This window comes from Dermacentor variabilis, chromosome 4 (assembly GCF_050947875.1).
Source record: "Dermacentor variabilis isolate Ectoservices chromosome 4, ASM5094787v1, whole genome shotgun sequence".
Classification (NCBI taxonomy): domain Eukaryota; kingdom Metazoa; phylum Arthropoda; class Arachnida; order Ixodida; family Ixodidae; genus Dermacentor; species Dermacentor variabilis.
The window spans coordinates 183,486,552-183,499,817 of NC_134571.1; the positions used below are offsets into that span (position 1 = coordinate 183,486,552).

Below are 13,266 nucleotides of genomic sequence, written 5' to 3' on the forward strand. Positions count from 1 at the left end.
TAATCGTCAGCGTTACCATGACAGACGAAGACAAAGTAGGACATCTGCTTAAAGGAATAGCTGAAGATGATTATAATTTTCTTATAACGAAGGAAGATCTTAGTAGTCTGTCTGATCTGAAGAAACACTGCCGGGCGTTTGAAGCGCTGAAAATGAGAAGGATTTGGCCAATGTTCAGACGCTTGGACAATGTTACTACTATTGCAAGTGTGTCCGTTGCAACCCACGACGACATCTCCTCGGTGATTCGGCAAATCGTTAAAGAAGAGCTTGAATGCCCTAAAGTTGTTGACGACGCTCATATGGGACATCAGTGTGCATCAGTGTGCCTCCACTCCGCGTCGTATTTCTCTTCTGTTGATTTATGGTAAGGATATGGGCAAATTCCCATGCACCGCACAGACAAGGAGAAGACAGCCTTCGTGACACCTGACAGCCTCTTTGAATTCAACGTTATGCCCTTTGGCTTATGCAACGCTCCAGCGACATTCGAGCGATTAATGGATATGGTGCTCCGCGGACTCAAATGGTAAATTTGCATGTGCTATTTAGACGACGTCATTATCTACGGTAAGACATTTCACGAGCACATTTGATGCCTGTCGATCGTTTTTGACGGTATCTAGCAACCTGGCGTTATTTTAAACTCGAAGAAATGTCATTTCGGTGAGCGTCAAGCCCTTGTACTAGGCTTTTTGGTCGACAAAGACGGCATACGACCAGACCCTGAAAAGATAGCAGCGGTTCGCGATTTCCAACCGCCACACACGGTGAAAAATCTGTTAAGCTTCTTGGGCCTCTGCTCATATTTCCGGCGCTTCATCAAGAATTTTGCACAGCTTGCCTCTCCTCTCACGTCTCTGCTTCACAAAGACATCCCATACTTGTGGACTGCTGACTGCGATTCGGCGTTTCAGCAGCTGCAAATTTTGTTGACGTCTGGACCGGCTCTGCGCCATTTTGATCCGTAGGCTTCAACTGAGCTGCATACTGACGCCAGCGGTGTGGGTGTTGGCGCTGTGCTTGTTCAGCTCTGCGGTGGCTGTGAGCATGTCATAGCCTACGCTAGTCGGACACACACAAAAGTGGAGGCAAACTACACCATTACTGAACTCGAGTGCCTAGCTGTCGTCTTCGCCATTCAGAAGTTCCGTCCATATCTAGATGGTCGCACATTCACGATAATGACTGACCATCATTCACTCTATTGGCCCGTTGGGCTGCGTGAGCCGTCTTGCCGATTGGCCCGCTGGGCTTTGCGCCTTCAAGAGTACAGCCTTTCCTTTCCGTTAACTACAAGAGCGGAAGCTGTCACACGGATGCTGATTGCTTCTCCCGTCTCCCTTCGCCGCACACTAAAGCTGAGGATGACTTCGATGACTACCTAGTTTTATTTATTTATTTATTTATTTATTTATTTATTTATTTATTTATTTATTTATTTATTTATTTATACATACTGCAGCCCGTTAAGGCTATGGCAGGAGTGGGTGTGCATGCGAGGAAAACTGATTATGATATGCAGAAACAATAACATAGAAATATAAAAATGTGAAGGAAGTATACATCAGCAGTAGCATTTAAAAATTGAGAAATGGGTAACAAAGGAACTTCGGCAGGTAACAAATTCCGCTGTTCAATCATGCGGGGGAAAAAACTGTATTTGAAAGTGTTAGTGCGTAGAGGAGAGGTCTGATATTAGAGGCATGATAAGCTCTAGTTGAAGTCGGGCGAGCAGGCATTAAAAGGTAGGGATCTGATAGGTGACAAAGAGAGTTCTTATTAGAATAGGAAATCTTCAGAGATTCTATGTGCCGCCGTCTAGAAAGAAACTGGAGGTTTAATTCCTCAAGAGCAACTGACGGTGAAAAGTCTCGCTCGAAGCGACGGTAAACAAAACAAATAGCCTTCCTCTGGACCGACTCAGTACAATTAATTTCACATTGTTTATATGGGTTCCAAACGGAGGAAGCATATTCTAAAATTAGGGGAATCAGTGTTTTGTATGCTACTAATTTAGTGTCTCTCGGAGCAGGAGACAACGTCCGGCGGATATAACCAAGTTTTTTAACGCTTTACTACAAATGTAACCTATATGTTTAGACCAAGACAAGGTGGGTGTAAAAATGACGCCTAAATATTTGTATTGAAAAACTCGTGTAAGTGGTACACCGTTGCATACATAATCATAATATACGGGCATGTGTCTGTTAGTAAAAGACATTATAACAGTTTTATGAAAATTTATGCTCACTTTCCAAGTAGCACACCAGTCACAATATGAAACAAAGGCATTTTAAGGCGCTGATGATCAGCCAGTGAGTCAACTGGGATGTACATAACAAAATCATCTGCATAGAGGCGTATTTTTGAAGTAACATGGTCTGGAAGGTCGTTAATAAACAATAAGTATAGTAGAGGGCCAAGTACGGATCCTTGTGGACTCCTGAGGTGACGTCGACTACAGACGAATCCGCAGAATCATAGCATACGAATTGGGAATGCAAAGAAAGGAAACTGGAAATCCAAGACACTAACTGAGGGTTATTTAGAATATTATGGAGTTTAAAAAGTAATTTAGAGTGTAATACTGTGTCAAAGGCTTTGCTAAAGTTAATGAAAATGGTGTCAATCTGATTAGGTAAGTCGATGTAATGGGAAAGGTCATGAGTGAACTCCGTAAGTTTTGTTACAGTACTAAAACCGTGCCTGAAGCCATGCTGAAAGCTGTTCAATAGGTTATTATTTTCAAGGAACAGTATTATATGCTGCTAGATTATGTGTTATAGTATTTTACATGAGGTTGCAGTCAAAGAAATAGGCCTATAGTTAGATAAAAGCTGCCTGTCACCGGATTTACATAAAGGTAGTACTTTAGCTCTTTCCCAGGAAGAAGGCACAACGCCACTATTAAGGAACTTCTGACATATAATGAACAGATGCTTAGATGTTCATAGCGAGAATCGTACTAAAAAGGAATTCGGAATTCCATCAGGGCCGGCTGGTTTTTTAGTATCTAAGTTTAGTATGAGATTCAAAACACCTTCTAGGCTAATGTTTATATCATCAATTGCATATGAATTGTTCGTTGCAGATGTTGAACGACTGGAATCATCCGAGGCGAATACTGACTGAAAATATGTATTAAACGCTTCTGAAATCTCGAATGGGTCGTTAACAAAACTGTTGATATTAAAAGATGTGGAAGAAGAAGAGCCATGAGATTGAGACCAGAATTTACGGCTGTTAGACTTGAGCAGTTTGGGCTACTGTACATGATAGCAGAAATTTTTGGCCGAGGGAGTTTTTTTCTGGAGTTCATTTTTTACCTGAGCGTACAAAACGCATGCCTCAGGATTGTTCGAGCGTTTAGTGTGAAGACTACCAGCGCGTCGCGATAAGTGCAGCAGTTCTCGGTTCATCCAGGGAAGGTTATTGCCTTTTTTCTTAGTTTTCAAAGGAACGAATCGATATATACATGATTTTACAATGCTTTCAAAACACGCCACGAGCGCATCAACGTCGCTAAATAGTCCAATTGCCAAAAAGGCATCGAAATTATTGGATAGTTCATCTATGGTACGGGCATCATCTGCTCTGGAAAACTTCTCGAAACGTGGACAGCGTAAAACTTTGTTTACAGATCGGCCGGTTTACAGATAGAAAAACAGCGTTGTGATCCGAGATACCATCAATTATTTCGTACTTGTAACCCGACTTGGCAAAAACAGCGCTGAGAAAAATCAAATCCAGTACTGCGTCACCGCGGGTGGGACTCTGAACGACCTCATTTAAGCCATGAGATAACGAGAATTCAACAAATTTCCTGTTTAATGCATTACCAAGCTCAAAAAATAAGAGAGACGTCCAGTCGATTCCGGGAGCATTAAAATCACCCAGTAAGACAAAATTTGAGAAAGCTAAATTCTCTTGCAGTAAAAGTTGGTCCAGGTTGTCAAGACTTTCCCGCTAACTATTAGGGGGACGATAGAAAACGCATATGTTTAAAAATTGTTTACCGTAGTAAAGTCTACAGCAGACTCAATCTATGTCCAGCTCATCTCGGATCTCGGAGTCGGATTCATCCCTTCCGACTTTCCAGACCAGAGTACCTTCAAGAGCGAGCAACGTTGCGACCATACCTTGAAATCCTTGCGGGCAGGTGCGCGTGAGCCAGCAGGAACAACGCCGTTTACTTTTCATAATGGCTTGATGTACAAAAAAAATTACTTGGTTGATAGCCCTTCATTGCTTCTACTTGCGCCCGAACACTTGCGCCCTGCTCTCCTGCGTTCCATGCATGACGATATCCCGTCCGGGCACCTTGACTTTGCACGCACAGTACACCGACTTTGACAGAGATTTTTCTGGCCCACGCTCTGGAAAACAATGAAACAGTATGTCGCCTGCTGTACTGTTTGCCAGCGTTACAAGCAAACGACGAAAGCTTCAGCAGGCTATTTTACATCAGTTACGACACCGACGTTACCTTTCGAAAAGTCGGCATCGACTTGCTTGGCCCGCTCCCAAGGACGTCAGCTGGCTACCGCTGGATTATAGTATGCGTAGATTACCTTACTCGCTACACGGAAACGGCGGCACTTCCGTTTGCCACTGCAGCAGATGTCTCTTCGTTTGTGTTGCATCACGTCATACTCCGTCACGGCGCTCCCCGGGTTGTCAACAGTGACCGTGGACGGCAATTCACCGCTGACGTCGTTGAAGAACTTTTACGGCTTTGCTGTTCTGCATATCGTCATTCCACTCCTTACCACCCGCAAATCAATGGCCTCACGGAGCGGACAAATCGAACCCTTACCAAAATGTTATCAATGTATGTCGCGCTGACCTCAAGAATTGGGACGCCGTCTTACCTTTTGTAACGTACGCGTACAATAGTGCCAAGCACGAAGTTACTGGATATGTGCCGTAGTTTTTGCTGCACGCAGGTGCTCCGCAGAGCTTTCTGGACAGTATTCTACTTTTACCGTGCCAAGAAGATCCTTCCATCACCCAAACTCTGTCTCTGGCTGAGGAAGCACATCGACTGGCACATCTTAGGACGCTTTACTGACGAGGCAACAGCAAGATTCGCTATGATGCGCGGAATACCCCCTTCAGCTTTACTCCCGGTGATTATGTTTGGTTGTGGACACCTGTCCGCAAAAAGGGGTTGTACCGGAAGTTCCTCACCGCTTACGCCGGACCATTCGTTACACTCAGCCGCTTCAGTGATGTGAACTATGTCGTCGCCAAAGTGACGGCAAGTAATCGGCGTTCACGTGCGACGCAAGCTGTTCACGTTGCCAGACTCAGGCAATGCCGTCACAGGTCCCTTTAAATTGCTCAGCGAGCTTCGTCTGCCCCCGGGAAAAGTGTTGCAGCATTGCGCGACTGAGGCAGAGAAAGAAGAAGTAGAGTGTGCGCGCGTAATCTCGAGGTACTGTGAGCCGGCTGGGCCTGGCCTGTAGCTTCCCTCTCGGACCTCGTTTCACCCATTAAATAAACATCATTCGTAACAATAGGTTATCTTGTCTCGAGCTGTCTTCAAGATCGTCCAGTTAGGAACTGAGTGCCTGGCCTTATATTCTGACAGCTTCGGTGATTAGACATGGTGCGTAAATGCGAACTGCACAACCTTCGAATTATTCGACTGAACATTCAACGGCGGATAATGTTACTGTTAAGTTAGCGACGGTTTGTATTAACTGTTTGTATTGTACTGTTTTGTCTTTAGGTCGTCAAAAACTTCGATGAATTCAACGTGGTGGTGGTCAACTTTTTCGCAAAGTTTTGCTATAGTATCAAATATTTCTTTGTTATTAGTACCAGGGTTTAGTTCAATGTCCTTGCAACATAGTAAGAGCTTTGTAACAAATAGGCATACGCATAAGAATTCAGAGAGCACATTTGGCATGGTAGGAGCACCAGGCAGACTTTGCTTGTCCACTTGTAATAGAGAAAGGGGGGAATTATAACCTGCACACAAAGCAAGATGGAGTTTTTGAGCGATTTCGTGGACACTTCTCCACGGTGCCGCCGGAAGGGGCACATGAATACCAAAGTCCTTATATCCTTCCGCGTCGTTACAGTCGCCAGCGGTGTTGTCAACCACCTTACGATGGAAGCGATGCCACTGTTACAGCAAGGCTGATGACATGAGGACGAATTATTCATGATCAAGGAAGACCGGCCCTGCTACTAATGTTTCTCCATGCCCTGCTATCTTTGCCTAACTTAATAATTAATCAACATAATTATCATGTCATCTACCTGTATGTGTCAAAACTTATTCGCACTTTAATTTTCGTATGCTTATTTTTATTCTTTGTGTTTTCTTTTCTCAATAATCGCAAGCTTTCAGCTCCATTGTACAGTAAGGTATTTATTCCTGTACTTCATTTAATGTTACGTTTACGTGAAAAACATTTTTTTTAGTGTTCCGGTGTTCTTTAGCCTGCCGCGGTAGCTTAGCCGTTATTGCGCTGCGCTGCTGAGCATGAGGTCGCGGGATCAAATACCGCTACTGATGGGGCCGCATACTCATTGGGGCGAAATTACGACACGCTCGTGCGCGGCGCATGGGAGGCACGTTAAAGATCCCCCGGTGGTCAACATTAAACCGGAGCCCCACACTACGGTGCGTCTCCTAAACAAATCGTGGTTTTTGCACGAAAAACCCCAGAATTCAATTCAATTCACTTCAATTGGCGGTTTTTTTCTGTTTTCTGTTAGAAACCATGTTCAAGTATGTTTGGAGTTACACGTTCTCTTAATCATGTCTTAACGCACAAATTTTACTAATACAGGATGTCCAAGCTAACTTGGAGCAAACTTTTATGGAAGAACCTAGAAGTCTAGAAAAAAGCACCAAAGGCATATTAGCGGTATTCGTGCCTACATAGGACCAGTATTTTCATCACAAGATATTAAATAATTGGTTCTGTTTATGTGGTCAGCCTTTTAATGATTGCTTGAGTCTCTAACATGTCAAAATTGTAGAATGTCTCAAGTAAACTCCGATACAATAATGTTTTGTTTTCGTGCGAGAATTAGCCTCCTAGTTTCTGCCAAGAAAAATAAAAACCCACGAAATACGAGGAATACCACTTGGTGGGGCGCTTGCGCGACTACTATGCTGCTGCACTCACCCATGCAATTGGCGTACAGGCACAGCATCGAACTTAAGCTTTATTTCGCACGGCAATGCCAAATAAAGTTTAATTTCAAATTCAGTTATTTTCACCCATTACTACTCGGCACAACATGTCTGCCTTTTGGAGGTAGCGAGATCAACTTTACCTACAAAAGGATTCGTGTTGAAGCAGTCAGCACGGGTGCCATAACAATGTCGCTTTTGGGATTCAGGCTGGCAGTGCCATGGTTACAGCTCTGGCAGTTGGCTCGCAGCGTTGCCTCCACGAACGCATATTTCTTCTGCTGTGGGTGGCTCCTGGTGCGCTTGATGCACAACTCGTTAGTTACTGCCGGCGCGTATCTCATTTTCGTGACATCGGTTTCAGTTACCTAACTCAACGGCCGAAGCTGTATTGCAATCAGGCTTTCATCGGAGAGCCTGAAAAAGTGTTGCAAACACAGAGGTCACTTAGGGTGAAATCGTGCTAATGAGCACGATTGCGCTTGGCGATACGGCTTTGTCTTGCGGTACCTTATTATTATGTCAAAATGTCAAAATCATTATGTCAACATCGTTATGTCAAGACTATTTGGTTAAAATTTTTATGTTCAAACCTTATAATGTCAGAAATGCTGCCTAGAATGTCTATCAGGAAATAGCTCAGGGTTTGTGAATTAATTTTGCTGGTATTTTTATGATAATATGCTCACTGTATCTTAAACACAATCATTACGGCTTTCATTGCAGAATCGACAGCACAGAGGCAAGCTTCTGTTTAGAGTACTACATAGACGGGAGTAGAGATAGCAGTTCTTTTTGTGTTTTAGATGATCCGAACCAGCTCCATGGTTTAGGTTTACAACTTTTTCCGTGACCGAAATTTCGCAGGCACTTACCAGAAATCGACAAGGAGATCTACGACAACTATGCCCTCACGCTGTCTGACGTCACCTACCGCAACTCAACGATTGAAGCTACGGGGAGACTGGACCTGCGAAAGACCTACTGCGACTTCCTCAAGCCGCACTATATGTACATCAGGACAGCCTTGCCCAATGCACCACTGGACAACTATGTTCTCTGACAGTTTTCTAATACTGCTTTAAGCACGAGTACAATTTCATCTATCCTACCAATACTCTCCACCAGTAAGAGATATTGCTCTATCGTAATAGTCTCGTAATAGTTCGTAGGTGATGTTGCAAAGGCGTACATCAATGGTACATTGATGTACGCCTTTGCAACATCAATGGTACACATTGTTTTCTAAAATATGCGACAGAATATTAGCTTCTTCTACCGCGCAGAAGAAACGCTGCAAAAGAAGTAAGGTACTTCGCTGTATTTTACAAACGTGGTGTGTTACCGATCCCATTCATGTTGACGCTATAGTGCACTGTTTCTGACTCGCATGCTGTAGTGTCGGCTCATGAAGTTTCATTTGTAGTGTTTGAATCAACACTTCATATTTTGTTTAATTAATCTGATGTTGCATGAAATATGGCAAAACGTGATATTTCTTTCTGGTTTTAATGCCTACTTATGACACTTTGATGGTACAAACATGTGGCAGCATTCATTGATAAAATTTGACACGTTATGTTGGGAATATGCTGGTCAAGGTAAACAAGTTTTTTTTCCTTAGTAGCCCTTTAAAGCGATCATTGAGTTCTTCACGATAAAAATACTTTTTGTGGTACAACGAACGTTATAGCAAGCTCATATTTACAATTTCTTTGGTCCGTCTGCTTAGCCGAACTTGCTTAATGTGTTCGAATAAGGTGTTACATTTAATTGCTCTGAGCTCTGACGAACTGCGCTTCTGCCTGTCCTTGCGGGTGGTACTATGGATCGTTGACGGAGCTGAAGAGCGGTTTAGTGAGATAGCTGTACTGCTGCATGCACATCATCGTTCCATGCTGCCAACTGCCCTGCTCATTCAAACGTTGGACGTAATATTAGGCAGAACCCATCTAACGATGACTATCGAAGGTAAATTGTTTAGCACGTAACCAATGTAACGATATTGATAACCATCCGAACGAGTTACGTATGAGGCATGTACTGCAGCGGGACTTTCGCGCGCTGCCAATAGAATTCTCGGCGCCAACCAGCACTGCCACCACGCACCTTTTGCATGGCCTCCGAAATGCGTGTCAGGCCGGTGCGAGCGAACGCTGACAAGCACGTGATGCGGAAAGCGGGATCCTGTCTCGCGCTTCTTTTCGAACAGGTTGCGTAATATAGTGGCGATACACAGGAGTGCGCGTGCGGTTTCCATGATGAGAGGCGTGGTGCGCTAATGCGTGCGAACGCTGCAAATTGTTCCATTGTTTACTGCACATCCAGTGTCACATATTCGGTGAGACTAGCTGGCATGAGGCTCATATTGAGCCAAATTAGCTGCTGGTCGAACGCTGCCAGGCAAGGCTCTCTTTTGTGTGTGTATGTGTGTGTTCACATTAATAAAAGTTTCGAGTAAAATAAAATCCGCATATTAAACTGTGTTCAATGCAGCCGATGTTTTCTGGCTCATTCCCAGAGTTCATTGGTTTGCTGCGGGGTGTACAAAAAGTCTTCCCTTCCCCACATCAGCTTCGTCTAAATTAGCGCTTAAGGACAACGTTTGCTTCTTTACGAGCAATTGTTACGGAACGCGAACGTCTGCCAGGCATGTATTACCGCATGTATTCTTTCTTTATTTTTATGCGAAGGCATTGCTGTTTTATTTCCTACGCACTTGCAGATTGTTAGGTATGAGAACTTCATGGGCTAAAAAAGATAATTTCGCAAGCGGAATGAATAACACCTCACGGCTTCTTTCGGCGCATTTTCGGCTCTACATATTTTCAAGAGAAATGAAAAATGCGGGAAACGTGGCTGTGGCTGCAGTCTCTCGGCACTAATCGTCCGCTGCTGCTACTGACGAGTTTTGGCCGGTCATGGCTTCTCTCGTGTGGCACGAGCAGACAAGAGCCCATCCAGAAGCAGCCTAGCCTAAGCAATATTGATAAAAAGAAAAAAAAGAACTGTTTTTATGGCTATGAAATGCAAGATATATGAAACGGGCGAACCGCTGAATACAAGATAGACGAGCTTTAGAGAGATCAGTCATCTGGAATCCTTGCTACAGTTGCGCTATCGGTGAGGTGTTGTTTACCACATTTCGAAGAATCATACCCTCGGACACAAGAGAGGGGAGAGCGCCATCACTAGCAGCAGGTCGGACAACGGTCATCTGTAAAAAAGTTTGGCAAGTTGACAGGGCGAACTCAGACATGCTGCGGCGTGACTCATTCGTACCTTTGCCTCTGAGGCAGTGTAAGTACAACTTTCCCAGGACATCCGTACTGGCACAAGTGGCCATTTTGCTTAACATAGTTGAAGGTGAGAGAGAAATGGAATAGGACATCTGTACCAAAGAACTGCTGGATGCGGCTGTTAAAGTGGTACGCGAGAGCGTAAAACAGCTGGTTTGAACTTCATATACGGCATCTCATGCAGGGGCGGGACGAAGACGTCACAGGCATAGGAAGTAGCAGATAGCGGACCTTCTTCAAGAAGCAATTCGCTCTTTCGAATTTATGAAACGATACGACTGAGGCCAAACTTGTTCTTAGCTCGCTGAACCATAAATCCTGAAGCTATCACAGTGGTAGCGAAATTTCAGATGCAGCACTGACAACACTCCCGGGCGGCCCTTTGTAGGCTTCGGCAACTGCGTTCGCAAGCGCAGTTGCATCTAGAAACGCGTGCGGATCCACGACATTTTATGCGCCGGTGGGTCACGTGTAACTAACTGTGAGCTAGGCGGGAATGTTATAATGTGCACGACATTATTCTATAGCCATGAATACCCCTCCCCTGCATTGACCGAGCATATGACGTAACTTCTTCAACCAAGCTGTCCCCAATAGATTATGATAGACTGAGGGAAAAGACAAAAAGAAACGAGAAAAGCTACGCATCACCTCATATATCACCTCGAGGCACCCTAGCACTTGGTTTGGTGTTCTACAGACGCCCTCCTCAGGCCTCATGTTTCAAGTATCGCGCGGCTTACTTGTTCTTAGTTTAATTTTGGTGTTTCTCTCTTATAATACGGTTGATGTCATTGTGAGTTCCGAATGTCTCATTCTTCTCCCCACCAGCGGTCTTTCCTCTGGACAGCTTCCCTTCCAAATAACGATATCTCTATAGAGGCTTTCTTACGTAGTGGCACTCACAGCGTCCCAGTTGACCTAGTGCCGACCAATGGGGAATTCATCGGGGGAGGAATCTAAGTCCAATTCAACAAGAGCCACGGAAAGCTACCCCAGTCTTCCAGAGCATAACCGATGTCCGAGAATTTGGCAGAGGGTGCATTCTATGCTGCTTGCCAGACCGGAGCTGTCTACTTCCTTCCAAAGTGTGGAATGTCCACGAATCACCTGGTGGGTCCTTCTAATCCTCCTCATCTAGCTTGCATTAAGGGGCTAGTTCGCGGTGTCGACGCGAGTCTGTGTGTTACTTAGGTGCTGCAGATGTTTTTTATCTCAGGTGCCATATCCGTCTACCGATGTTCGCAAGCTTCTGAGAAATAGAGTCGCCACAAAGTCGGTCATTGTCATTTTTGCAGGCACAACTAGGCCATCATAGATCGAGGCCTGGCTTTAATATACAAGGATGAAGCACTATCTGCAATGCATTTAGTGTTGGCTGTTTATCCACAGCATTAAGGAATATAGATCGTATCTTGGGCGCCGCATTTGCGGAGGAAGCGGGTAGGCAAAAACTAGTCCCTCTACAAGCAAGCGATGCTGTTTGTGCGAAGGTTCCTACCCTGCAGACTATTCGAAATTTCGTGCTAGAGACCAAGCGGTTCAAGTTCTACAAGTTATAGAATGGAAGCCATGTTCACGTCGTGAGGCACGGGCTATCGTATTAGAGAAGTCATGTGGGTACGCTGAAGCTACGGCACGTTACACAAAATCTATTACTGCACCTTTTTGGTGATGATGTAGCTGCTTCTGTGCTGAAAGCTGTGGCGAAAGTCCTTGACAGTCTTTTTTTGAACCTTGCGGACACCATCGGGAAAGTTTTCACTGCTCAGATGTCACAACTTTTTCAGGCTCTTGCGCGAGCAAGTGCTGTTTCTAGGATTACAGTTTCTCGTGACAGTACAGACAAAGCCTTTTGGCACAGGCCTCAACACGCAGTCATGAAGACACTGAACTTTCCGCATCTCATGTCGGACGTGAGGGTGATAACAGTTGGAGTCTAGTTTTATAAAACGATAAGCATATGGATTTGAATGCTCGAACGTGTGAACATCATGCTTCTCCGTACTCCCCTAGAACTACTTCCATTAATAACTAAAGGCTGAAAACAGTTAAAATTACAACCTATCAAAGGATCAATCAATCAATCAAACAAACATTTTCTTTTCTTTCAAAGCATGACTACAACAAGTAAAATACAGAAGAGGGTTCCCAGGGTCACAAGACCATACCGGGACCCTCTGTGCCTGATCATTGAATAGAAATTACGAAATTACCAGAGGAGCATAGACAGACATGATTTCCTGAAAGAAGCATTCTGCAGAAGGCAGTGAATACTGCCGTTGTATCGTGAACGTAGGCACCAAAAAGCGCTGCCGTGGAAGTGTGGTTCCATTTTTGCTGCAGCCACTTATTTGTCATAACTTTGTGAAGAACTTTCTCCTGGTTTGAGTATTTTGCATGAAACACACTGTTCTACAGAAAAAATTTTTCATTTAAAGAATTATCGTTGTTTTCGTCTCGATCGCCCTTCTCGTAGAGGAGGTTAGGCATTTTTCATCACATCTAAAATTTGTTGTAGGGCTTAAGATGCTTCACCAGTCTTCCTCTGCAGAAAGTAAGATTATAGAATTGAACGCAATACCGCCTGGATGTACCCAATTTTCGATACTCAATGCCTATTTTCTTACAAGAGTTAAGAATACAGGTTATTTTCATGCCGTGATTGCAGCATGCAGAAAAGATATATTCATTGCTGGATATTTTAATTCTCACTATATTTTATGGGACAATTGGTCGATTTCTGTGGTGAACGATTGTTAGATTCAGCTTCATCAAATGACCTTAATTGTCCGAATTCGATAACAC

The 13,266-nt window shown here is 44.2% G+C and overlaps 1 protein-coding gene across 1 annotated transcript in view; it reads left to right on the top strand.

The window, feature by feature from the left end:
• Nucleotides 1-8,222, top strand: part of LOC142578452 (acetylcholinesterase-1-like) — a 58,427-nt gene extending 50,205 nt beyond the window's left edge. The window contains exon 8 of the mRNA XM_075687833.1: nucleotides 8,027-8,222. Coding sequence (XP_075543948.1) covers nucleotides 8,027-8,222 — 196 coding nt within the window. The remainder of the gene's footprint in view (nucleotides 1-8,026) is intronic.
• The last annotated feature ends 5,044 nt before the right edge of the window (nucleotides 8,223-13,266 follow it).